The 27,295-nt window shown below is 40.4% G+C and overlaps 2 protein-coding genes across 2 annotated transcripts in view; both read left to right on the top strand.

Annotated features, from left to right (window-relative positions):
• The first annotated feature begins 11,796 nt into the window (after positions 1–11,796).
• LOC145434614 (SCAN domain-containing protein 3-like) lies at positions 11,797–14,777 on the top strand. Its single transcript, XM_080311953.1, has one exon. The coding sequence runs from the start codon at positions 12,764–12,766 to the stop codon at positions 14,570–14,572; it is 1,809 nt and encodes a 602-aa protein (XP_080168079.1). The 5' UTR covers positions 11,797–12,763; the 3' UTR covers positions 14,573–14,777.
• Positions 14,778–17,362: 2,585 nt separating this feature from the next.
• LOC145434619 (uncharacterized) overlaps positions 17,363–27,295 on the top strand; it is a 45,130-nt gene continuing 35,197 nt past the window's right edge. The window contains exon 1 of the mRNA XM_080311964.1: positions 17,363–17,480. Coding sequence (XP_080168090.1) covers positions 17,468–17,480 — 13 coding nt within the window. The 5' untranslated portion in view covers positions 17,363–17,467. The remainder of the gene's footprint in view (positions 17,481–27,295) is intronic.

The following is a 27,295-nucleotide window of genomic DNA, read 5'->3' on the forward strand; positions in this document are numbered from 1 at the left end:
AACGGCGAAAGATTGCACACATGCCGCAGCGAAGAACAAGATCCAAATCTGAGCAGTACTTGGTCGGATATACTTGCGATTACATCTGTGGCTCGAGATTACCTACTATACGAGAAGTATAATGAGTTACTTGCTGCATCTGAAAGAGCATTGTCCTCAGTCAACCCCTACTCATGAACTATATGTACTGTGGTGGTGGATGATGTAATGACAGTGTGGAAAATGGCGAGAATTGCGACAATGCAGAAATCACATGTGCTGCGATCACTTCAAAACCTGCACGAAAGATGGCGTGATCTGAAAAAGAATCCGAAACAGGAAAGTGATCCCAAGGGTATGAGGAGAAAATTCACTGATAATTTGGACAAGCTGTGGGATATTGGAAGTAGAGATGCCATAACAACAATAGAAAATGACATTTATCTATCACATGAAAGAAAGCTTGAAGACATTGCATTTTATGAAGATCAACGGAAATCTTGCCAGTCAATAATGTTGGGAAGAGACAAAATTCTGGCTAAAGACCTCAAAAAGAAAACAGCAGCCATTGCAGATCAAACTGTTGAAAACGTTTCACACGACTCAAGTTCTGACTATGTTGTTTTAGCATCTTCGTCATCTTCAAAAGAGGGTGACAGTTTGAGTTCAAGTTCTGACTATGATGCTGATGTTGGACTTGGCACCTCGACCCAATCCATTAAACTGATGGCACCTAAAAATATTATGAAAAATACGCATGTGTCCCAAGCTCTGGATCGATTGCAAGTAACTGACAACGATGCCGATGGGAGCATTTATTAAGGCTTGTGGAGGAGATATAGCCATGTTCTCCCTGTCAAGATCTTCAACGAAGAGAGTCAGGGAAACAAATCGCCTGAAAATATCTCGGGACATTTTGGAAAAATTTGCCGAAAATAGACCACAGCATGTTGCCATTCATTGGGATGGAAAGCTCACAGAGGATAGATTAGGAAATCGATATGAAGCTTTGTCAATTGTTCTATCTTGTCAACCTCAATACTCGGAAGGAAAACTATTTGGAATTCAGAAGATACAAAATGCGGCAGGTCAGACACAAGCTGAAACTACTTTCGACATAATTAAAAAGTGGGATACAAGATGCTGTAACAGCTTTGGTTTTTGACACCACAGCAAGCAACAGCGGCTGGAAGAAGGGTGCAGCGAAGATCCTTGAGGACCTTCTAGGAAAGAAGGTTTTTTACCATGTGTATGAGCTAATAGTCAAAGACGTCTGGAAATGTTTATTTGGAAAAGCAACAACCGGACCAGAGAACACATGGTTTGCCCACCTTAAGAAGAGCTGGAGCAGTCTTGACAGAAAACAGCAATTCAAGACTCTGACTATTCCTATATGCTTTAAAGAACGAGCAGCAATGACAATTGAGAACTTCAAGCTACTACTCGCCAGAAAAGATTTCTTTACACGGGATGACTACAAACAATGTGTGACTAATGCTCTTGCTCTTCTCGGTGCAGATGGAGATATACATCATCACAAAACTGGTGCAACACACCATGCAAGGTGGATGGGCACAATTCTGTATGCTCAGGAGATGTTCATGTGGGCTGGTCAGTTACATTACAAATCTGAAGAAGTGGAACTGCTGCATTGCTTCAATTTATTTTTAGTTCTCTTTTATATCTCTGCCTGGGTTGCTTCCAGCATCGGTCGTGATGCAGCCGGTAATGACTTGAGATTCATCCAGGACATGTTGAGTTACAAGGAACATGATGAACAAGTTTCCAAAGCTGCTTCACAGAAGCTTTTAAAGCACGACTGGTATATCGTGGAGGACACTACAAGGACACTACTTTGTCTGATTTTATTGGGCCACAGTCGTGGTACATATTTGATGTTTTTGAATGCTCTGGGGCGTGGCTAGCTCAACCGGTTGATGTTTGGCACTTATCAGATTCCTACACCAGAATGAGCTCCTACATCAGTTCTGTCAAAGTCGTTAATGATGCCGCAGAACGAGGTGTAAAGCTAAGCACAGACTATGCTGCAATCTTGTCTGACAATGAACAACAAAGAGACAGTCTGCTTCAAGCTGTGGAACAGCATAGGAAGACAGTTGGAGACAGCAGGAAGTCAACTCTAATCAAAAGTCTGTAATCTGCAACTTGTGCCTAACAATGCAACACTGATCTGCAACGTACTTTTTTAATGTCTTTTCACTCTTTTGTAAATAGTGCTTTTCGCCTTCATTCAATTGTGAATAAAAAGTGTAATATGCGTTCGTTTATGGGTGAGACGTCGACTAGTCATAACAAGTACTGCTGAGATGTTGAATCCTGGTGGTAAATTTTTGAGTTTCACTCACTGTCAGTAACTTTTGAAAAGGTTGAAGGTAGCAAGATGCATGCATCTAGTTTATTCGTATCTCAACTAGCGAGAGCACCTGTGCAATACATAGCACTTATACACATTCTGCAGGTAGATATTAACTTAGGCGGTTGCATGTTGTACTATGGACTCTTGATGACAACATTAACAAAGGCAATATATCATGTCTGTAATGACACCAACAGAAACGACTGCAGAACAGCACGCAAAAATCGTTACCAGCAGTGTTCACAAAGTCGGTCTTTCAGCCAATCATTAGCTTATTATTACCGGCTTCAACCAATCAGGATTAATGGCTTCTCTTTGCCCGCCCACTTCATCGATTCCCCGCCCACTCGCCGACGGCTACTTTCAAACGCATTTAGACAAATATTACCGGCTTTCCTGCGAGCTTCTTTCTAGCCCATTATTGTTTTTTAACAATAATCTACAGAATAAGCGATGGACACGCAGAATTCCAAACATTTTCCAAATTTTGAACAACCCTATGTGCCTAGGTTTCTTCGTCGACGGTTTTGCGAGAGCAAACGCTAGGTCCCATGTTGGACGGCGCTTTCTCTCGTAATTGCGAATATAGTATGACTCAGCCTGGTGCATTGGCCTTTTATCATTTTCAGGAGGGGCTAACACTGTTGAAAGCAAGAAATAGAGTGACAACATATTGCGCGAAATGTGAAAAAAATATTTACTTCAGACAAATCTACCGCAAATTTTTTTACTTTATTGTAATTTACGAAGATCTGCCAAAAATGTGACTGCCAATGGATCTGCCAATGCGTCGGAACTGATATTTTAGTCTCGCGGTCTACCGGTTGGCAGCCCTGCATTAATGAGTACATTGCAGTTTCCCTATCTTTTAGGCGCCCAAAGCTCTACTTATCCGTCGATCCGACCCGCATCGACTGACGTGGATCAGCGTGGCGTGGAATATCGAACGGCGAAAATAGATTAAGCGAGCTATATAACGAGTTTAACTGTCATTTAGTCATGAGCGCATGTATTTTAATATGTAAGTAGCAGATCAAATTTCGAATATTACATAACAATTGTAACGGGATCCTCCATCACGTCTCACCTTCATTTTCAAGTGTTATTTCTTTCGATAATGTCGCAACTGCACACATCCGCATGCCTATGTGCTATGTCTGACTCGATGTAAATCGAATTGCCATACGTAATAGGCGTTATGATTTTGCTCGGTGACGGCTAGCTTTTCGTGGTGTCGCAATCGCATTATTTCGGAAATAAATCACTTCGAAAGCTGATTATGGTAATGATGGTAAATTTAGATGGTAAATAAATATATTTCGAAGTCCTGCGTTTCACATTCTCGCTAGTGCCGGCAGTCTGGTGCAGTTATCGACAATAGTGCCTATTAATAGTGTTCCAAACAATCGTTTCCACAATGGATTACAAAAACAAAGCTCGAAAGTTGAAAGGACGGAATTAGTATTCCAGGGTTTCCGCTGCTAGAATGGTTGGCCAATACGAAATGATTCAATTCAAAAGATTCATATACACGTTAGATATCGGGAAAAAAACGACAACACTCCTTAGTTTTTGGTCCTACGAAAGATGCGTCATATCCAGAGAACTATATTCGTACGTGGTACGTAGTGCGGCATCAATACGAGCAACCAGCCGCCGTCATCATCAACCACATGCCCACAGAGCCATGGCGCTGAGGCGACTGATTTAGCACAACGTGCGCTGTCGTTTGAAGACGCCCACGACCGCCTACGCTGGAGGAGCATAACATGAGCGTAAAACTGAATAGTTTGATGTTCTTTTGTTCCCTGTTTTTATTTGCCCTCTTCATTTAATTAAAAATCCGATATATATATATTGCCAAGACATTATTACAATGATGGTCATACATTTTGTCTAGATCAGGGGTTCTCAAAGGGTGGGCCACAGGAGCATTTGAGGTGGGCCAAAAAGCTATTTGGAATATTGTAGAACTAGTGAAAATTTGGGTATATTTGTAATATTATTCGCTGAAAAATATATTCATATTATAAAATTATGCGTAGGCTACCTTAAGTTTTTCATCCGACTCTGATGGGACGTAATGGCACGTATGGAGTCACAATCTACAAGTCTAAAATGGAAGGGGAAACGGAGGCTTTTATCCCCGGGCTACGACAACCTACGGCTAACGGCAACGAAAATAATTTCGATTATGTATTAACATGAAGTTAGTGCTAAAGTGACCAAGTATTCCAGCAGGGTCGTATGCCGTTGAAGGGGGTGTGCATTAAACTCGGAAAGAAGTGTCTTTGATGTAGATTTACTGTATATAGTATATAGTATATAGAAAGAAGTGTATTTGATGTAGATTTACAGTACCTTGGCTGGTCGTATTATTGTAATATAAAAATAGCCATCATCGCCATTTATTATCAATTCAACTTCCTATCGAAGTATACGGCACCACCGCGACGAATCGTAATGTATTGACGATTTAGAGCAGTGCGTGCATTAATGTTTGGAGTCGGTTTAAAATTTCCACCTCGAAATCTTTGCACATAATGTAAGAGTCACATGAAATTATTGTACCATTGGATTGAATGCTCTGACATCGCAACTTCAGTAGATACAGGACATACTATATGTACATTGTACAGCTTGAACATTGAAATATTCTTTCTCCACATCTGTGCAGTGTTTGAAGCTGGCTCAACCCCAATCCGCACCATTGTGGAAGTAAAACCGCAATCACACAGTGGATGCGGGGATTAGATTATTGGGTTTCGCGACGTGAGTGGAACAGCGGCCATATTAATGTACACAAGAGTTATACGATCTGCCAGGACCGTAACTGACTCACCTAAAACTCCCAATTGGGGGGAGCTCAAAGGGGCCCAAATTTATTTGGTCGTTTGTTTGTTGGATAGATTTATTCAACTTGAAAGTTTTCGTGGCGCTTCGCGCGATTTGATTACTTTGAAGGTCTACATTTGTTATGATCATTAAGAGAAAAATGCGCAGATTTTAGAGAAATATGCATATCGGCACCAGTGATGACTACGCCTTGGACGGGACTATGACTCTAGGATAAAAGGTGGGCCACAGAACAGTTTCAAACCGGAAAATAGGCCACGGGCAAAGAACGGCTGAGAACCCCTGGTCCAGATGTAGGCCTATTATTTTATTATGTTATTACCTGTCTCCAGAAAGGTACTTATTTGTTGCTATGCGTATTCTTCCTTGATTGGCCGGGCTGCAAGAGAGTGTACACCTGGTAACTCGACCTGCCACGATGGTTACGCAAAGTCTCAAATCCACACTTGGAATATATTCTAACAAAATGGAGTTATTACGGCGCTGCAGTGTTGGGATCAAGTCACTACCTTCGAGTCACGAGTCATTTCAAGTCATTGCACCTTTTGACTCGAGTCAATTCAAGTCACTCGATTTTTGGAGGAGACTCGGGTCAAGTAGAATCAAGTCACTAGTCGAGTCTAGTTGAATTTTTAAAGTACGAGACATCATTCAAAGCCGCTGCATTATTGTAACTAGATGGACTCCCCATTTATTCTGAATCGAGGTACGAATAAGGAGTTGATTATACACACAAAAAGGCCCTCGCGCATACGTAGAACTGGCAAACTAAGCAAGTAACGGTAGAACCAATTTATAATTATCGACATAATTACAGGGAAAAATACGAAACCTCGGAAAGTTTAAAAAACGGTATGGTGAAATACTCTACCCATTTACATATCCATGATATACAATTACAAACGTATAAACGATATTAGTTCGATTTAAATCGTACAAGAGGGTTGGCTAAGGTGATCACTGTATGGGCACTGTGAGCATTTTATAGAACAAAAATACATTGCCAGTATATTATTTCATTACTAGTTTACGATAACGTAAGCTGTAAGCTCCGATCACTGTATTTGCGATAGATTCATTTGTAATATAATAATGGAGGCTCGGTAAAAACGCACAATCATTGAGTGATTGGTTGCTCTCAGAGGTCACACCAGCGTATATTGTTCCTGGGAGTAGAAGTATAGCTACCAAAGTATTATAGATTTAGCTGACTGACTACTTAACCTGGAATCCTGTATCGTGGTGAGATCTTCTTAAGACCCAGATATACGCAAGACATACGAATATATTTCAGACGTTGTTACAAGTAGGTTAGCAAATGAGTCTACTGATTCGAGAGAATCAGTAGTTTTATACTAGAGGCAAATTACTCTAGAACAGGATGTCTCTCGGTTATGAGATATACACATTTCATGGTTGGACGATAACAGGGATCTCCTATACCAGGGGTGGGCAAACTACGGCCCGCAGCACCGTTCTGTGCGGCCCGCGAGAGTCTAAATTAACTTATTAAAAATATTGCAGAGATAGTGCAGGAAATATTGATAATATGCGTGCTAAAATCGAATTAATGCAGGGACTTGATTAAACTTTTTTTAGTATATTTCACCATGATAATTCTAAGGCAGTGGTTCTTAAACTGGGGTGCGCGTCCTACTTGGGGGCGTGAAAGCATCTGAAGGGGGCGCAAAGCTGAGATCAACTGAAAATTGTTTCGCGCTCCTCGCGACAACATCGAATTCACAATTATTACTCTGTATTTAGTCTGAACTTCATATTTAAAAATATTTCATCCACAGTCGTAACCTTCCATGCCGTCAAACTATGCGTTAGGTTTGCTAGCAACCTGGTTCCGTTTTGCGATGTGACGATGGAGGGGAGCGAAATCCTTCACCATCATAAGGGAGGGGGTGTGTCTTGAAAAGTTTGAGAACCGCTGTTCTTAGATAAATACTTTCTCTATTATTTTTTATGTTTAATTTCTGGCGCGACAGCCCGAAATCAAGACCCATGCAGTTTGAAAGGTTTCAACTGCTAAACATCACAGAAATCCTAAACGAGATCGCCATAATTCGGATCACGAGTGTGATTTTAGAATGGTCAATCCAGTTTTAATTATTTCAGTGATATGCTTATAAAAAACGATTTGCGCGTGTCTTAGGTAGAATCGTTCTCTGCGTGCGCAGAATTGTGGTATTTAATTTTATCTACACATGGTAGAAGCGTGTTTGAAGCTAACATGGTTATGATGCTGTCAACATTGTGTGTCCTGGAACTAGTCCAAAAGTGGAATTAGTAAATCTATGAACAGATCGCTGCTCAGAGATTCAAATTTCAATCCTGTTCTAAGAACTTTCATCTCTATAGTTTTGACTAATTGGATATTGAGGTAGACCACCCTATGAAATATCGCCACTATGTTTCTGGCGCGATGTACGATATCATCAAATCAACGTTTGGTTTGTTTTTAAACAAGCACATATACTATCTCCATGTCCTCACTATAATCAAATACCAATATTGCGTTTTGGTTTATAATCCCAATTTTATATAGTGCGGCCCGCGAATGGATTCAGATGTGGAATGCGGCCCGCGAGCTCAAAAGTTTGCCCATCCCTGTCCTCTACAGTGTTGAAGGTTACAACGAAAAATATATGCGTCGATCGAAATTTAGTTTACACCCCCCAAAACAGAAAACATCTGTCAGTGACCCCACAGCCCGCGCATGTCGAACTTTTTTGTATGTGAGGAAAGATTTTGCCAGCATCCAATTGTAGACAAGTTCACGGGGTGTAATCATGGAATTATCATAGAGAATTTTCAAAGTATTTTCGGTCCCAGTGATCCATCGGTACCACATCTCCCCTACATTTGGACTAAAAATATAGGTATATTTTCATCCCAATACATATAGCGACAGTATAGTAAAATTTTAAAATTATTTGTTGGTACCCCGAGGTGGTACGTGGTCAGAAAAAGATTGGAGAACCATTGCTTCAGTTTGATCTTCGAAAACCGGACATAGCTAAGATTGGTTCCTCGAACACTAGTTGTAGTTAAGTAGGGCTACAATATTTTAGATCCTAAAAAACGTACACTTTTCAAGAATTCTGAAAGCTCCGGCACCGGAAAAGAAAACTGGGGATTTTGAAAACTTTTCGACCGATAGTACTCAATTGATCAAAAAATTGGTCGTCACTTCAGTTCTACTCCTGAATTACTCGCTTTTTTGTAATATTGTGTGGTGTTGATTAAAAAATATAAGATCGTCACTTTGACGCGACTACCATTTTAACCGATTTCATATGAAAATCTGACTTTCGCAGCGTCGGGGTCGAGTTTTTGATCACAGTTTATTACTTTTTCAATAAAAAGAGTACAAATTCTCAAATAAGAGGACCTTTTGGCGGCCACCGACGACAGTATCAATTTATTGAAAAAAATAGGACAAATCCTCCTAAAAGAGGACGTATGGTGCCTTGTCCTCTTTTTTCAGGAGATTGAAAATGCCCCTATTTTGGCATAAAAGAAAGAAGTGGGTAATACTGACGTTCTATGGGGCATTCGGTAGTCGAATGAAAGGTATGACCTTTTTTTTAGTCAACACCAAAAGATTTCCAATAAATATTACAAAATCAGCTATTTTCAGTTTCGGTCAAAATTGATTCCAAAATAAGGTAACCCTAAAGTAAATCGGTAAATTCAGCTGTGTGAGGGGATTGCGATCATTTGGTACCCATAAACTGCATCACAAATAGTTTCGAAACCGACAACGGATCACATTTTGACAAAGAAGCCTTCGTGACCACTTTCATTTTCTTAAATGCTTCCAAAGGCTACGTTACCGTCCTTCATTTGATAAATTTGATACGACGGACTTGCTTGGATCTAGCAACGAAAAGCCGCCATACTGCACGCGAACGGATATCCTCTTGGCCATAAAGGGTGGTACATTGAACACAGAGCCAGGATCAGAATCCTACGAGCCGACGTCCATACTTGCTATGTTCCTCTAGGCATGCATAATTATGATTAAAATGTTATGCTCGATTTATACCGCGCCATAATTTTAGGGTAGGTTGAGTTTTCGTGCACACGGGTGGGAAAACACACTCTTATTGCTACGAGTGTATGGTGTCCTCGAGTAGGGAACGTGCGGCAGCTCCCTGCGACTGTTATAGTAGCGATGTATCGCGTTGTATCTGTCTCCTTGGTCTCTGACAGCCTCGGTAAAAGAAGTGTTTCGCTTGGTATCAGGTACCCCGTGAGTTACTATCGTGTATTTCGCCGATTACCATACCCTAGCGTAGGGTGTAGCACAGGTAAACGGCTTTTTCACACTAATCCAGTGGGTGAATATCAGTCAAACATAGCAAATAATATGTAGATATATTCCCGGGGCGTATAGTCGATTCTGCTTGAGCTCATGACTTCAGAACTCCCAAAAAAGAGAATTCATTGCAGCCCACTCGTATATATCCCCATAAAAATTGGTATATATTGTATATGCCTCCGTTCCAACCACGGGAATGGGTTGGAAAGTACAGTTTGGTGACCACGAGTGCAATTTATTCGATTTACACCACATGTCAAGGTGATGATCTGACAAATGCTCCTATCTATCAACTATCAATATCAACTATCAATATCAGCTATCTATGTTGATATGCCTTGACGTTGAAATGTCGGGCACCTAGTAGTCCAGTGCACGCAGCCTGCGCTGCACGGTTCAAATGAGAAACACAGAAGAAAATGATGAGCTCCGTGACGAAATGAGAATTTGGAATCGTGTTCGTCTCACGAAAGAAGAATTTTTATTTTACTTTGATGTGTTACATGCAAGCGATTTTCACATGTCAGAAGCAACGACGACCTTTTACCGCGATCGTATGAGCTCTGCAAACATAGTCATTGTCATACCAACCTTAGAATGAGCTCACTCCTACTTGTATGATACAGGGGTGAACACATTTTTCTTGATTAGGCCATATCGTTATAAGAACTTTCATTGCCTTTAACACATTGGCTATGCTACCGAACACGGTGAACCCAACCACAGAAGTTTGATCTTAGCGACTAAAATTAATCGAGGAAAATGTTTCGTATATTAAGCGATAGATTTGGTGCGCTAAAGTCTGAACCAGTGGTCGGGAACCTTATTTGTCCGAAGAGCCATATTGGCCCTATTTTTCCATCCCAACTCCGAAAGAGCCATACATTCCAATCAACTGTTACGTCGCAATTGAAAATTCGTGACGTCATGGTAGCACTAATTCGAACTGCCTACATGGGATTCCTCGTGTGCGCCAGTAAAAACTGATATTTATTGTTCGAAAATAAAGCTCGAAAAGAGAGGTAAGACGCAGATGGGCCAAGCCTCACCAATGATAACGCAATTCATCGTAAATAGCTTAGAATTTATTATAACTGAACTGATGTTAATGGGACTGTCACACTGATCCGAAAATCTAAATACTCATCGACTTCTCAATTCTCAAAGTATTCGGCGGTAACATATCGTTGCGCTACACGCATATATTTTTATCGCCGATACTACGCAGAACGTGGAACATGGATAGCTATGGCTTTGTTTGTAATTCGAGTTTGTAATTGTTATTGTCACATCCACAACAGTTCAGTTCGCGCCGTAGATCAGGAAGACAATGTGAATTTGAAAATAGCGTTTTGAAATGAGCGTCGCCATGTGTGCTATGTTCTTTGTTTCAACGTATCGCACAATTCAAGATTTCGATTCGGATACATCGCCAGGAGGTAGTCACCAGTCATTTTGATGGCGTGGGTTCGAGCCCGTCGCTGCCATCACGCCAGGATACAGAGCCTGTACTCTCTGTTAACGACGAAACGATGTCGACACACGATAAACGTTTAGTACTGAAAAGACATCCTAACAGCACGAGTAGTCGTTGTATAAGGCAACTAAATAAACGGCGCAATCAGAGAACTAATCAATAGCCTTTCAATTAACAGGAGCCGAGATTCGGCTCCAGTATAACACAAACAATACTGGCGCAAAGAATTCGCGAGTGATATTGGCCGCCGATGGGACAGTAACTTAAATTTGATTATTTTGAAGAGAGGGGGTCCGAGCCCCTGAACCGGAAGAAGGCATTGTCTTTACTTCTCAAAGACATGTTAATAGTAATACTGCCACGAGAATAATTATTTTGGCCGTGATGAAAATTTACCAACAAGTCGCTGCAATATTGATCAATTCAGTGTAAAAATAAATATTTGGCAAAGAGCCATATCTTATACCCAAAAGAGCCATATATGGCTCGCGAGCCATAGGTTCCCGACCACTGGTCTAAACCCTTCGAGACCCATACTTTGACAAGCACTGGTGTAACCGACGGAATGTCCAGCTTCAAATAGGCGATTGTTGAGATTTCATGCTCAACACAATAAATATGACTAAGCTGAAAATGTTCGGGACACCAATTAGTATTATTTTGACATTACCAAATTTTGGCACCCTGTATACCAGAGGTCAGGAACCTAGGGCTCGCGAGACAGGGCTCTTTTGGTTATAAGGTATTTAGATGTGGCTCTTCGGCATATTTTTTAATTTTCTACTCACTATATCAATATTGCAAGCAACTTGTTATCAAATTTCCATAACGGCTAGAATAAATATTATCAACGCAGCATAAACATGTCCTTGAGAGGTCAAGACATCGGGGTATAAAGGGTTAGGGCAGCGGTTCCCAACCTGTGGGTCGCGACCCCAACTGGGGTAGCCTGACAATTTGCCTGGGGTCACCTGAGGCCTTCTGAAAAGTTTAGAATTTCATTAGGTTAGAAATTTAGAAAGTTAACTCTTAAAGGTCAACTGCATCTTCATGACAACTTTGCGGAATCATGTTCAGAATTTTTTTTCATGACGAAATTACCGACTTTCCGTGTTTCAACTCAATCGGAAATTGCCGTAATTTTGACTGAAAGTTCCAATATTGGCATGTTTACAGAAAAGGCAGAATGTGCATTGTGACGTCAAGTGAATGACACATATTATCAACACCGGTCACAGCGGCTGTTTGTGTTCTCGCAGTTTTTATTCTAGTCAGTAATGGCCGAGGTTTCCATTGTAACGGATTTGCCAAGTGATATTGAGACTGAGTCTGAGTACTTCGATGTCGAATGTGAGTATCGTTTTTGCACGTACTTACAAAATTACCGTTAAAATGCCGGATTGGTTCAGGTGTTGATGCGCTCGATCCCACGTCAGTGGAAGCCCTTGCAGCTTCATAATAATGATTGGTCATGAACAGCCTAGCTTGCTCAGCGCAAGCCGCTCGTCGAGACTACATGAAATACAGTTGTATATATGGTATGTAGTGTAATAGCTCGTTTCAGTCATGCATCTTGATAAGTTTGTGCTGTAAGTGGGTTCCGAGAGTTACTGACAGAAATAAAGTGTATCACAGTTGATAGCCTAGGCAAGCCAGTGTAGGCTTACTATTGAATTCCCGGCATCAACCATAGGTAGCCTACGATAGCTAGCTAGCTATTTTGTAAAATTTCAGATTTCCCATGATGAATCGAGAGACAAGTATTAGGCCTAGGAAAAGAAAATATTGTGAGGAATTTTTGAAGTATGGATTTACTTTCATAGTTGACGCAGGAGTTGAACAGCCACAATGTGTCATTTGCAACACAATTATGTCAGCCGAATCGATGAAGCCCAACAAAATGAAACGCCATTTTGACGCTAAGCATCCAAACTTTGCGGGCAAGGATGTCCAGTATTTTAAGAACAAAGCTGATTGTGTCAAAGAAAACAGGCTGGATTCTGGCGGCAAGTACCAACAGCAAAATGTGGCAGCCATTGAAGCTTCATATTTGGTGGCTCTCAGAATCGCCAAAGCCAAGAAACCTTACACCATTGCCGAGGAGTTGCTGCTGCCAGCAACCAAAGACGTTGTTCGAGTTATGCTTGGAGCTGAATATGTTAACAAACTGAATACAATATCCTTGTCTAATAACACCGTCAGTAGAAGAATAGACGACATGTCTGCTGATATTATGGAGCAAGTTATCCAGGAAATGAAATCAGCTCCACTTGGAATATTTAGTATCCAGCTTGATGAATCAACAGATGTGGCAAACTGTTCTCAGTTACTGGTTTACGTGAGGTACATTTATGAAGGTGATTTCAAAGATGAGTTTCTTTTTTGCAAACCACTTGAAACGACAACTACTGCACGCGATGTCTTTGACACAGTTGGATCATTTCTGCAAAATCATGGCATTCCTTGGGAAAATGTTTGTGGTGTTTGCACAGACGGTGCTCCAGCAATGCTGGGATGTAGGTCTGGATTTCAACGTTTGGTAATCAATGCATCACCGAAAGCCATCGGAACTCACTGTATGATTCATCGACAAGTGTTAGCAACGAAGACTTTGCCACAAGAATTCCAAGATACAATGAAAAGCGTTGTAAGTGTCGTGAATTTTGTAAAAGCTAGTGCTTTAAACAGCCGCCTATTTTCAAAAGTTTGCAGTGAGTTGGATGCATCCAATAATGTTCTGTTATTTCACACTAGTGTGAGATGGTTGTCCAGAGGCAAAGTTTTGAAACGTGTTTTTGATCTTCGTGATGAATTGAAAACATTTTTTAATCAAAAATCTAAACCACAGTTTGAAGCACTTTTCGGCGACAAAAACCAAGTTCACAAAATTGCTTACTTGGTTGACATCTTTGCAATCTTAAATGAGTTAAATTTGTCTCTCCAAGGACCAAATGCAACATGCCTAGATTTGTCAGAAAAGATCCGAGCATTCAAGTTGAAACTTCAACTTTGGCAAAAAAAATTGGATGAAAATAGAATTTACATGTTGCCGAACTTATCTGCTTTCTTTGAGGAAAATGATATTGAACAGGAAACAATGAATAGAACAATACTTTCTGTCAAAGAACACTTCAAAATTCTTGAAGAAGAAATTTCAAGATATTTTCCTAATTTACCTGACACACCGTTTGCACTTGCTAGAAGCCCATTCACCATCAGAGTTGAAGATGTTCCTGAGAATGCACAAGAGGAGTTCATTGAACTCATTACCAGTGATGCAGCAAAAACTGATTTTTCTTCATTGTCAGTTACCAAATTTTGGATCAAGAGTTTGCAGTCATATCCCGTTCTGTCTGAGATCGCATTGCGCCTGATTCTTCCTTTTCCAACAACATACCTTTGTGAAACAGGCTTTTCAAGCTTGTTGGTTATCAAATCTAAATACAGGAGCAGACTTGATGCAGAAGATGATCTGCGTTGTGCTCTTGCAAAGACTGCTCCAAGGATTTCAGATCTGGCTAAAAAGAAGCAAGCACAGCCTTCTCACTGAACAAATTGTTGTGTTGATAAGTTGATTTGTTATGTTGTTTATTTATTTAGAAGTCAAATTTAATATATAGCCTACTAGTTGCCTACTAGTTAGCTCCAAAAGTGCAGTGAAGAAGGATCAACTCAACTAATTTTATCCTTGGGGTCACCGCAACTTGGCAAATGTTATAAAAGGGTCACGGCACCAAAAAGGTTGGGAACCGCTGGGTTAGGGGCTCATACCCACCTTTTCCAACATCGCCAGATTTCAGTTGTTATCGCGCCGGCGACCACTGCCACTCGCGAATTCGATCTTGACGCCACCGATCTGCTGGAAATATTTGATTGCACGATACCTCAATTGATCAAAGAGAATGGCAGACATGGCGACACTTGTAGGACAATGCATTTTCAAATACACATTGTCATCCTGAAAACGGAGAAATAAACTACTGTGGAAGTGACATTCACAATTACAAATTCAAAATTAAAACGACGTCATCTCATAGTTATCCACGTTCTTGATTGGTAAGTAGCTTTCTAGCCCCCCGTAAAAGTGTAGGTGTGTAGCGCAACGTTAAGTTAGGCCGAATACTTTAGAAGTCGTTCAATATTTAGATTTTCGAAATCAACGCGACTATCACATTGGATTAATATCTAATTCTAAGCTATTTACGATGAGCTGTACTATCACAAGGGAGGCTTTGCCCATCTGTGGTTCATATGTGCTTTACATCTCATTTTGCGCTTCATTTTCGAACAACCAATATGAAAATCCCTTTATTTTAGTAATAAAAGTGTTCAAAATCTAGTCAGTCATAAACACCGACTAAAAATACCAATAATCATTGAAGGCTTCACGATTTTCCTTCACTCATCCCTGAGGACACGAGAGGAACTGCCTCACTTGCCTCCCCTAACCCCACGTCAGTGACGTATCATACCCTGCAGTGGGTATGTACTGCTGTCGTGACCATTGACCATGTTTGGCTCTACATACGCATGTGAGGAATGAAATATGGCGCACACTGCGAATTGTGACGTAATATCTGATTGACATGTATGGCTCTTTGGGAGTTATAATTGAAAATATTGGACTAATATGTCTCTTCGGTCCAAGAAGGTTCCAGAACACTGCTGTACACGTAAGGTTGCCAACTCCGGGTTTAAGAGGCTATCGTTTTGTTGTTAGATTGGGTTAGTGATCAGCTAATGTGATAAGGTAGCGGCAACCACACTTTGATTCCAGATAGAGGCCAATAAATACTAAACCATCCTGTTGACGGGTAAAGGTCAAAGCTTTTATTGTGATAGTCACTAAGGATGGTGTGAATCCCTGAAAGGTTCTGGTTCGCATGAATGCAAACCTTTTACTTACCAAGGTTTTGTGGGGAAGCGAGTGGCGCAGTGTGCTAAGAGACACCGTCACGACACCAATGGTTGCTGGTTCGAGTCTCTGCTCTGCCATGTTTCTATGTGTTGGAGGTTTATCTGGTCTCCGCATCGCCGACCTCGCTGTTGACGCAGTGTCTTGAAAAGCCCAGAAGAAGAGTGAGCCAAGATCGAAAGTCGGCAGCACAGACCTGAAAGTGGACGCACGAAACCGAGAGAGAATGAAGTGTGGGAGTGCGTGTGGAAGTGAAAAGTCGTCCTAATTACCAAAGCAAAGACATAAAATGTATTGTTGTGGCGCACAAAGCCTAAACAGGCGGTACGCGCCACTGTGAAAGTGTATTAATAATAATAATAACAAAGGTTCTGTGCGAACGCGAGCGTGGAACTATGACGTAACGTGACGTCATATTGCTAATTCAAACCTTACATTTCCGTAAAGTAACATGTCGTACATTGAACAATTGTACATATGAAAACTATAGCGTCGAATCGGCCGCATTATGCAACAATGGTGAAGTAAATGCCGTCTTTTCAAACGTCACCTAATGAATTCACTGGTACAAGCAAATGCTATGATATTTCCACAAAATCAATATCTTCCGGCAATTTGTCAAGAATTTTGATGACGACTCGGCTAGACCGCACAAATGTTTTTTCTATGGTGAAACACCGGTCTCCAGTGGCGCCAGGTAATTTCTGAAAAGCAAGTTATCCAGAAGCGAACATGCTAATCGGACGTATTTGGTAGTCATGATATAAATCAAGATATATCCCGTTCGCCTGATTGATTTTTTACATTAGAGATCGATACATTCTTTATATCAATTTCGTTGATGTTAATGATTGATTGGTTTTCTAAGCACAATTCGCTGACTTCCTACATGCAGTGTTGTTTCTTTCTTGATATTGTATGATTACGGGCAAGGGTCTCAGCAGAGATTCGCTGATGATTCACAAACGATCAGTTGAATATTCCGAAGCCAATAATTTTCGAGCAAATAATTTTTTTAATTGGCAACGTGCATGCTCGTTTAGTGCTGAGTTTCTTTTCATGCTGACAGCACCATGCGGAGAGTGCTGGTCCGAAGTTGAATGCAAAGAATTTCAACAAAAGACGTTATAATGACGTGAAAATTTGTGATATCTCAGGAAGCTTCAAAGTGCAGAACCTAGTAGGTTCGTTTGTGAACGCAGACCTCCAAACTTTTCAGGTTCACACACAGAACCCGAACGTTCACTACTGATAGTTACCTAGTTACCTGACTGATTTAGTCGCATAAAATGTGGCTGATTCCAACTCGGTCAATATATTTGCGATACATATGTTGGAGCCATTGTAACCTGTGGGTAGGCAATTGAGATTGGAGTATCGAAATGCAAATCTACCGACCATATGAGAATGGTTATTTTGCAGTGCCGCAGCAAGAAGATGGGAATTACATCCGGTTGAGTAACTAATTTATTTATTGGCTGCGCGCGACTTTGGCTCTGCTACATCAGGCACATAAGTATTCATCTGCACATGAAAGGGGAAGGTATTACTTTTCAGAACTATACGAATAGTTTACTCGAAGGTTAGCGGAAATCTATACTATTACGCTCAGTGTATATTGGATTCGAGCCAGATATGAGGAATCAGTTCATATAGTTTGGCTACAAAACTGGTCATTTTGTTTCCTTCAACGTGCCAAACATCCCGCCGTCGATGGTTGTGTCGGGACTGAAAACAAACTCGCAAAAAATTGAATTGGTTATAACTAGAATTAAATCCGACTGTACCCTCCTGCATGTTTTTCACTAGCTATGAAGATTCATATACATTATGCCCGCGTGTCCCGTTCTTTGTCTATTTAGAGCCTTCATGTTGATGGGAACTATGTCTGTCGCAGCGAGTCGAGTATCGAACCAAATCGAATATCAGGGCAAATGCTGATTTAGCTGGTCCGCGATACCTTTTAAATTGCAAAATGACTGAAAACGTAATTTGTACGTTTTTTAAACCGTAGTCGAACCACGAGGCAGTTTCGCTTCCTAACTACTGAAATTTCATGAGTTACATCAGAATGGCGGTCTGGGATAAATTATCCTACTCTGCCAATTCATTTCAATTGCCTAATTGCCAATAGCTTACTGATACAAACCTAAGGCCTTTTAGAAATGTTTTGTTGGGTTTTGTGAAAAAATAAAGAGTTGAAGTATTAGGTTCAACCAAGCTGATTTCGAAATCTTTGCAAAACATTTTGGATTTTCAGTCGCAGCGAATTAGTGAAAAGTCATTCGAAATAGAAACTAAGTAAGTCGTTTCCTTATCTGTACAAATATAGGAATTGAAACCTCGCCGCGAATCCATTTTCTTCCGTGATAAACATAATCATACTACTCCAGAATAACTACAAGATGAGCTGGTAGATAAAAATGAGTATGGTGGACGTGAAATCTCTAGTATTAAATTTGAAGAGACTTTTTGGGGTAGAGAACATTTTGCACAACTTTAAACATTGTAATAATATATTCATATCATAAATATATTGAAACCCGAAGCTTTTCGAGTCGACACTCTTCAGGGGTAATCGCCAGCATGAAGAGAATTCCAAAAACTTGCATAACTACATTGCATGCATCTAATTGTGACGTCATAGACACGAAAACAACATTGAGTACAGACAAACCGCGAGCGCAGCTAGTGGCCAATTTTTAGCTGAAGCAAACGCTCCTTCTGCTGGCATAAGCGCGGTTTATGGATCTTAATGAATGTCGATTCCAGTAAGGACAAGTAAAAACGTGTGCGCCCTCTGCCAAAAATCGCGAATATCTCGTCACTATAGTTTTGGCGCAAGTAGCATGCTCAGCTAAATGCCTGCCAATGGCAGAATTCATTGCCACGGCCTGATTGTGTTCCAACACCCTTAGGTCGGTTTCAGTTTCAACGGCCTGTTCCCGAGAATTGAATGTACGTAGTTTAATAACAGGCGGTACATGTTGTTTGATTGGTTCCTGAAAGCGCTGAGTTATTCTTCCTACGTACCGACAATCACAGTGGCACTTAAAGTCGTAAATTGTGTTGCTTTGTTGACAGGCGGGAAGGACATCTTTACGGGTTGCATGACATGAATATATTATTAAACTGTATAGTGATAAATCAGTTTGTCAATTTTAGTGCCATGTATGTTGCGATCATAGCCAAAGGTGTCGGCAGATGCTTTACGCAGTAATATTACATTCGCCACCACTTATCTCTGGGAAAATGGAAAATGCGGCTAGTCAGGTGATAACCGGGAAATCGTTTAGTTGAATAAACAACAACAATAATGTCAATCTATTTTCAAGACACGACCACGAATTAGCTGCAGAATTCGCTCTGAGAAATAAGTCGCAATTTCTACGTATAGTGTTTTATTTTCAAGGAAAGTCATTTGTTGCTGATAGATGACGACGGGGGACCACGGGGTTCGTAACAGTCGAATAGGGTTCCGGGAAGACATAAAGGTTGAAAACCACCGCTCTACAGGAATTATAATTTCGACCCTGTCTGCCACTGTAGGTTCCCTCAACCCCAACTTGGCGTACCACGGCATCCGAAATACATTTTTTTTTAAAGGAAATACATTCTCATAGTCATAGAATCAATATTTTGGTAGTGATCGACCCGTAGCATGTCTCAAAAGCGCCATAAAATGAGTACGCTAAGGAATAACGAATTATTTTTTCCATCGCATGAAAGATGCATATATGACTATTATACGTCACTTACTACACAAAAATGAGTGCAACAAGACTACTCGAGCGTAACACTCGATTAGGGATCGAATCACTCATATATATTTGATTTTGCCAAGCCCTATAGTAGGAACGTGTATTAGTATTACCAGTATACATTGTCGTTCACAATTGTGACAAAACCAGATTGTCGTGGCGAAAAGTAATTCATTATATGAAGACATGTGCCTAAATAGGATTACGTTGAATACTGCTGCGTAATGAAAGATGTACCAGTCGACCTCGAATGAGTCGTACCATGGGGAATTCGTTACTGGGATTATTCAAATCAGGGTTTCCGAAATGATATCGAATTACGTCAGTTACGACTGGGGTCGAATGGGTATACAACATTAGGAAATTCAGTATGCGGTTGTCGATGTGTAATGTTCCAATATTAGCAATTCGTAGCATTTATAAATAAGTGAATGTCAAAATAGATCCACAATATCTTGACTGACTCCTGTACTCGACAGCAATTTTCTGATGAGTCACAGCTAACGACTGCATGTGATAGGGTGATTTGAAAGCGTGCATAATGGAATGGCATTCGATGAGGCGTGTTTGTAACTGTCAACGGGTATAAGTAAAATAATATAAAATATTTGGTACAACCACCAGTTAATTAAACATTTCATCATTTCAAAAGGCACAAGATTGATATAACAGAAAAAGATAATAAGTAAGGTATCGTAACGACTTGAAGTATTCGTTCATTCCAACACGCTCTTGATTGTTCTAAAACATGAAAATAAGAGGAATGAACAGCTGATAGCATAAATAGGATGAGAGATGAAAATGAAGTTGCAAGTGTCGCTTGGTGAAGTATAGATATGTCAGATCGCGGCCCAGAAATCTCGAGCACTGATTAGTATTACTTCATTGTTGGATTGCATACGGCATAAAGTTCCAGACTCCACAGTCGTATCAATCGAACTTGCTACAACGATTGTTCCTCCTCCTCCTGTAAGTTCCGAACTTGCGTGCGTATTTGTAAAAAGTTTCGGTTGCAGCCATTGGGTACATTCGAGTAAGTGTAACGGGTAGGTAGCTAAATGAGATTGAAGTATTGCAAAGCTGCAGTACCACATGAGTACTGTTATGTTGCAACGCTGCTGAACGTAGATGAGAATTGCGTCCGGTTGTTTTACGAATACTACTTTAGGCAGCTCACTACTATGGTGGTCTCGCATCGTGACGAACATGCACTCTGAACGCATATGAATGAGTAGACTATATATTACTAGAGCTGAGTTACACATATGATCAGGGTAGGTCAAATAATTTAACCTTGTGGCTCAACTTCAAGTAGAAGTAATGCCGTGTATTTATACTTAATCGCGAGTAGAAGTAGCAATTTCAAATATATGTCCAACTACCTTGAGGGAAAAAATAAAGATGCAACCTGTTTTCCAATAAGTCGTTCAATAGTAGATTTGGTCGATACATGACCGAAACAGCACTTCGTCAGCCACCCAAATTGTTGGTCTTAGGTCAAAATAGGGTTTTAAACCAAACATCTGGGGGATTTGCCCCCAGACCCCCTACCAGGCTCTCCGTTTTTACCGCTGCTTATCAGTAAGATCTGCAGTACTGTTCCGCGATTTAATCGGCCAATATGATCGGGTATTGTATATATATTGCCATCAATTTTTTTATTCTCTCTCCTCGCGTAATCCGATTTACCGGCAGAGCTGTGTGAGATGTCTTGGCAGGCGCCCGCAAATAGTATTTGAACTTATTCGGGCAGGACCCGTTGGTATGATGATGTCGTTACATGATGTTATTTCGTCAACTCTTGTCTTCTATGTTAAAAGATATTGAAATTGAAATTTGTGGTAATTCACGAAATAGGTTTGCGGGGTTTGGGGTGCGGCAGTTACGGTCGTGGGTCGATAAATCCGTGAGCAGATAGTCGGAGGTGGACACTTTCGAAATTGCAGGATGTATCTTCCCGATTATCATAGAATGATCACTGGCAATAGCAATACGTACACGTATTACATATATATTCAGTTACCGTGATACAGTTCTTCTTCGGCCCAGCTGTGAAGAACATTGCAGTCACAAAAGTGATGCAAACATATCACAAAACCTCATTCAAAGTATAGAAAGTAAGTAGGGTAGCCTAGAAAACTGTTGAGTAGAAATGGATGTAGTCTGAAAACCTAACCATATGAGGAAGTAATACAAGTAGGCATAAGCTACTTGAGTACTTGAGTACTTGAACACTATAAAAATGTAGAAGCATACTTCGGAACTGACCTCCCAGCTTATAATTTATTCAATTCTTAGAGGGTATGTCCATACTCTATACTTCGGCTAATAGTGTCTCGAATTTAAGTCAGTTACTAAATATAATTTCAAATATATTGAGTATGCGTACCGTATATGTCTGGAGTATATGCTCAAAAGTCCATGAAATTCAAGAGTAATATCGTATTAGTTGACAATAGTGTGTCTCATATGTCTGGTGCTGTTCTTGTTATGGAACGAAATAAAGGTGTAGCGAATTGAAGTAGACATGAAATTTGCATGTTGGGAATCGGTTGGGTAGGTTTCAAATCACATCACACCACGCCTGATCTATTTTAAAACGAATCCCATCACTACTTCGTCATTTTGCTCAACCTAATTCGTTGAATACTGATCAGCGTTGACAGTTCAATATTTACTTCAACCTCAAAAATATTTGGTACAACTCTTATGTCATTACTTATCGACGGTTATGGGTAGGTAGAAAATCGAACCATTTCTTCTCATTCGGTAGAATGCATGTTTTGTCGGCGATATTCCATTCTACAAGATGGCAACGCTCTAATTACCTTCTAGAAATGTAATACGCCGTACAAGATTACCGTCGCGTAGAAGCGAGTCGATTCACGTACGAACACACAGTAGCAAGCACGTTGAAAGTTATGGCATGACAGCATCTCTCACATTACGTATGGTCTGAGTGTTCGTAACAGCTTCCGAACTGTATTCGAAATAGGTTACCAGCAATGTATCATTTTTACGCACATCGTTTGTAATGTACAACTCAAGTACCAAGTCAACTGCGCATGAGATCGGCCATTTGACGCAATTATAAAAGCAGCATACGTGTTGAAAATGTCATGTATGTCCTCGAAATCTTACCGCGGTCTTCCAACGCATACCAAGCCACTGCTATCGAACCATTGCTGGCTCATCTGAAGCTTCGTATTAATCAGCTTTCGTGGAATACGCATCTTAGCTGTAGTCGTGGGAAACTTTGTGCATATCTTCTTGTTGACACCATTGTTCAATGTAACCCATAGTTCGAAAAAAAATGGTTGAATCATATGAAAGTCACGTATTTAGTGTCAAGGTAGAGAAACCCATAGTGTATTTCTAGCGTTTAAGGTCTATTGCAATGCAAAGCACTATTCTATCAGAATATGTTTGACTTCCCACTCGTTTTTACCCCCTAGGAATGGCATAAACACGCATACTGTATCTCGATTTACAAAAGGGACGAAGTGGGAGAGCTGCGAAAGTCTTTTTATTCTCCTAGTCGAATCGTCGATAAAGCATGGATGTGTTAGAATAGTCATGGCTGCCTGGGAAAATTTAGGGATGGTGTGAACGTGAGGTTCACGTACGTTTTCTGTGTGTGAACCTCGGAAATTTAGAGGTTCACGTTTTCAAACAAACCTTATTAGGTTCTGCACTGTGAATTTTTTTCATATATTACAATTTTCACGTCAATATAACATCTTTGTTTGAAATTTATTGCATTTGAACTGCGGGTCACTCTATGCATGGCGCTGGCAGCATAAAAATTCAACAGTAACCGAGCATGCACCTGGACAATCTGAAAATTTTTACCTGCTCTGTTACAAAAGTTTGCTCGAAATATCCAGCTTTCTATTTATGAATATTTAGTGACTCTATGCTGTAAGCTTGACCCGAAATCACACAACATCAAGAGCGAAATACACAACAAGTAGGTAGTCTGCGAATGATGCTCATTCAACCAATCGATGAAATTGATATCGTTATCTGATGTAAAATTTCTAGCCAGCGTACGGGACCCGTCTCGATTTCATATATTTATTGTATCATAAATACCAAATCCGTTCGATTGGGGTGTTGGCTACTGGTGTATAACTTGTAAATGGGGTATTATCGTTTTACACTCTGCTCAATATCAGCGTATCAATACTCAGACGCAGAATACATTTTCCGGTCTGGCCTAGACCGTTAGGGCGTAAGCTTATATTCATTTGCAAGTCCTCATCGAAATTGGTGGCAAAGCGACGGAAGATATTGATTTTATGGGATTATTATATCATATGATTGCTCCAGTTGATACATTTGGCGACGTTTGAAAATTGAGTATGTTCTTCAGCATCGAGGCTTTATGTGGCCCGAGTCGTCGCTAGGTATCGTGTACATTATTATACCTTACTTCATTGATCTGTATGGTTTGAATTAGCAATATGACGTCACGAGGTTCACGTTCGTGATCACACAGAACCTTTCAAAACGGTTCGCGTTCACTCGAACCAGAACCTTTCAGAGGTTCACACCCTCCCTAGAAAATATAGGTATAACGAATGACGAAATTCAAGTATTCATTATGATTTCCAAGACAACTTAAAGTGTGTGTCACAGAAATATATATTGAAGGATATTGACGTACTTGAGAAGCATTTCTGGGTCGTTTCGGGTTGTGTGTCGCATAAACCGATTAATCAGTAGCTCGCGAAAGAGTTTATGGGGCAGAAGTCTGTAGGTGGCTACGTTTTTCTGGGAATTCGATAATATGCATGATAAACAAATATAGCAATGCAAGTTTTCACCTATATAAAAATTATGCAGATCCATTCGAATGATATTTATACTTTATCTAACATAGTGAATAAGATATAGTAAGTAAGCTTTGGTAGTCCAAATAGTAATAATCCGTTTAGTATGGCGAAGAAAACACAATGTATTATCAGAATCTATATGTCAGACATAGCCAAGAGTTCGTTAAACGATAATGTTAATGGGTTAATTTGAAGCTGCAGTAGCAAAGGAGTTAACGCGCAATAGAGTCAAAGATGCTGTAACAAAGGGGCGAAAATTTTGAATTCTTAGGCACTATTTGAGAACAGAGGCATATAATACGCGGAGCGATATCGTCTAATTTTGAATACTGAGATACGCTGCTGTACTTCTGGCTTTCAGACTTGAAAGCTTCTGCTGCTTGGCTATACGACAGCAGATTCTTATTCGGTATCAAATGCAACAAGTGCAAAAGGGTGTTAAATACCATTCATTTCGCCACTGCAATATTTGATTGGGTTACAGTGGTCGGGAACCTATGGCTCGCGAGCCATATATGGCTCTTATGGGTATAAGATATGGCTCTTTGTCAAATATTTATTTTTGTACTGAATTGATCAATATCGCAGCGACTTGTTGCTAAATTTTCATCACGGCCAAAAGAACTATTCTCGTGGCAGTATAAACATGTATTTTAGAGGTAAAGACAACGCCGTCTTCAGGTTTAGGGGCTTGGACCCCCTCTCTTCAAAATCATCAAATTTAAGTTACTGTCACGCCGGTGGCCAATATCACTCGCAAATTCCATGCGCCAATATTGTTTGTGATATACTGGAGCCGAATCTCGGCACTTGTTAATTGGCACGCTAATGATTAGTTCTCTGATTGCGCCGTTTATTTAATTGCCTGACATAACGACTCCGTGCTGTTAAAATGTCTCTTCTGTAATAAACGTTTATCGTGTGGCGACATCGTTTCATGGTGCAACAGGGAGTAAAGGTTCTGTATCCTGGCGTGGTGGCAGCGATGGGATTCGAACCCACGCCATTGAAATGACTATACTATAACTCAAACCTCCTGGCGATGTATCCGAATCGAAATCATGAATTGTGCGATATGTTGAGTCGAAGAGCACAGCAGATGTGGCGCAGCCCGTTTCAAAACGCAGTTTTCAAATACGCATTGTCTTCCTGATCTACGGCGCGAAATGAACTGTTGTGGATGTGACATTCACAATTACAAACTCGAATTACAAACAACGCCATAACTATCCACGTTCCGTTAGCTCCACGTTCTGTGTAGGTTAAAATTTATGCGTGTAGCGCAACGTTATGTTACCGCCGAATGCTTTGAGAATGGAGAAGTAGATAAGTATTTAGGGCGGAGATAATGAAGTTGGATTAGCAATAAAAGTCGACTATCGCGTTCGTCACGATTTATCAACCCAGGATTAAGGAAACCGGTTGATCGCAGCGCATAAAGTTAGTGTCAATCTCTTGATTTGTCAAACCGGAACAAACTATAGATAACTTGTTATCGATAAAAACTGCTTACCATTCCTAAGCACAAATATTTCCGATAATGATCCTGCCGATGGTCTCCTAGGTAATAGCTTCACTAATTATGTACCCGCCATTGCAGAGCGATACCAATATTCTATAATCCAGTTCTTAGCTGTACCGAACGAATTGGACACGACCTTCATTTCGAGATGATGATAATTCGACGTATTACAGTGGCAGTGTCGCTATCAGCAGGCTGCTGTTTCATTCAACAAATTTACAACTGATGGACTTGAACGAGTTTTCGCGTTATGATGCAACAGATAACGCCACTTGATTGAAAACTCGGGAAACCTCGACCAACCATCGGGCGTAACCTTTCCATCTTGATGAGTCGCGATTAGCAGTATTTAATCACACGATTAGCAATATTCCGGATCAGCTAACTTTATTATCTCCGCCTGAGATGCGTCCCGATTAGCAGTTTTTAATCACATGATCAGCATTCTCCCGGATCAGCTCACTTTATTATCTACGCCAGAGGTGGGCAAACTTTTGAGCACGCGGGCTGCATTCAACATCTGAATCCACTCGCGGACCGCACTATATAAAATTGGAATATAAACCAAAACGCAACATTGGTATTTGATTATATAGTGAGGACATGGAGATAACATATGTGCTTATTTAAAACAAAACAAACATTGCTTTGATGATACCGTACACGGGTCAGAAAGATAGTGGCTAGATTTCATAGGCTGGTCGACTTCAATAACCAATTTGTCAAAGCTATAGAGATGAAAGTCGGTTGTTCCGATTCTTAGAACAGGATTAAAATTTAAATCTGTGAGCAGCGATCTGTTCATAGATTTAGTAATATCACTTATGGTTCAGTTCCAGGACACGCAATGCTCACAGAATCATAACAATGTTAGCTTCAAACACGCTTATACTATGTCTAGATAAAATATAAATCCCCAAGTCTACGCATAAAGAGAACGAATCCATTTAAGACACGCGCGAATCGGTTTTTATAAGCACATCACTGAAATAATGAAAACTGGAGTGGCTAACCTGAAATCCCACTCGTGATCCGAATTATGTCAATCTCGTTTAGGATTTCTGTGTTGTTTAGCAATTGAAACCTTTCAAACTGTGTGGGCCTTGAGATCGGGCTGTCGCGCCCGAAATTAAACGTAAAAAATATTATAGGTAGTATCTACCTTAGAACGGTGGTTCTGAAACTTTTTAAGACACGACCCCCCCCCCCCCTTATGATGGTGAAAGATTTCGCGTCC

This window comes from Botryllus schlosseri, chromosome 2, assembly GCF_051294905.1.
Source record: "Botryllus schlosseri isolate E-star chromosome 2, Bs_hap1, whole genome shotgun sequence".
NCBI classification, from domain to species: domain Eukaryota; kingdom Metazoa; phylum Chordata; class Ascidiacea; order Stolidobranchia; family Styelidae; genus Botryllus; species Botryllus schlosseri.

Excerpts from the sequence above, each read along its gene's own strand:
- LOC145434614 (XM_080311953.1), top strand. The coding sequence starts at position 12,764 with ATGATGAATCGAGAGACAAGTATTAGGCCTAGGAAAAGAAAATATTGT.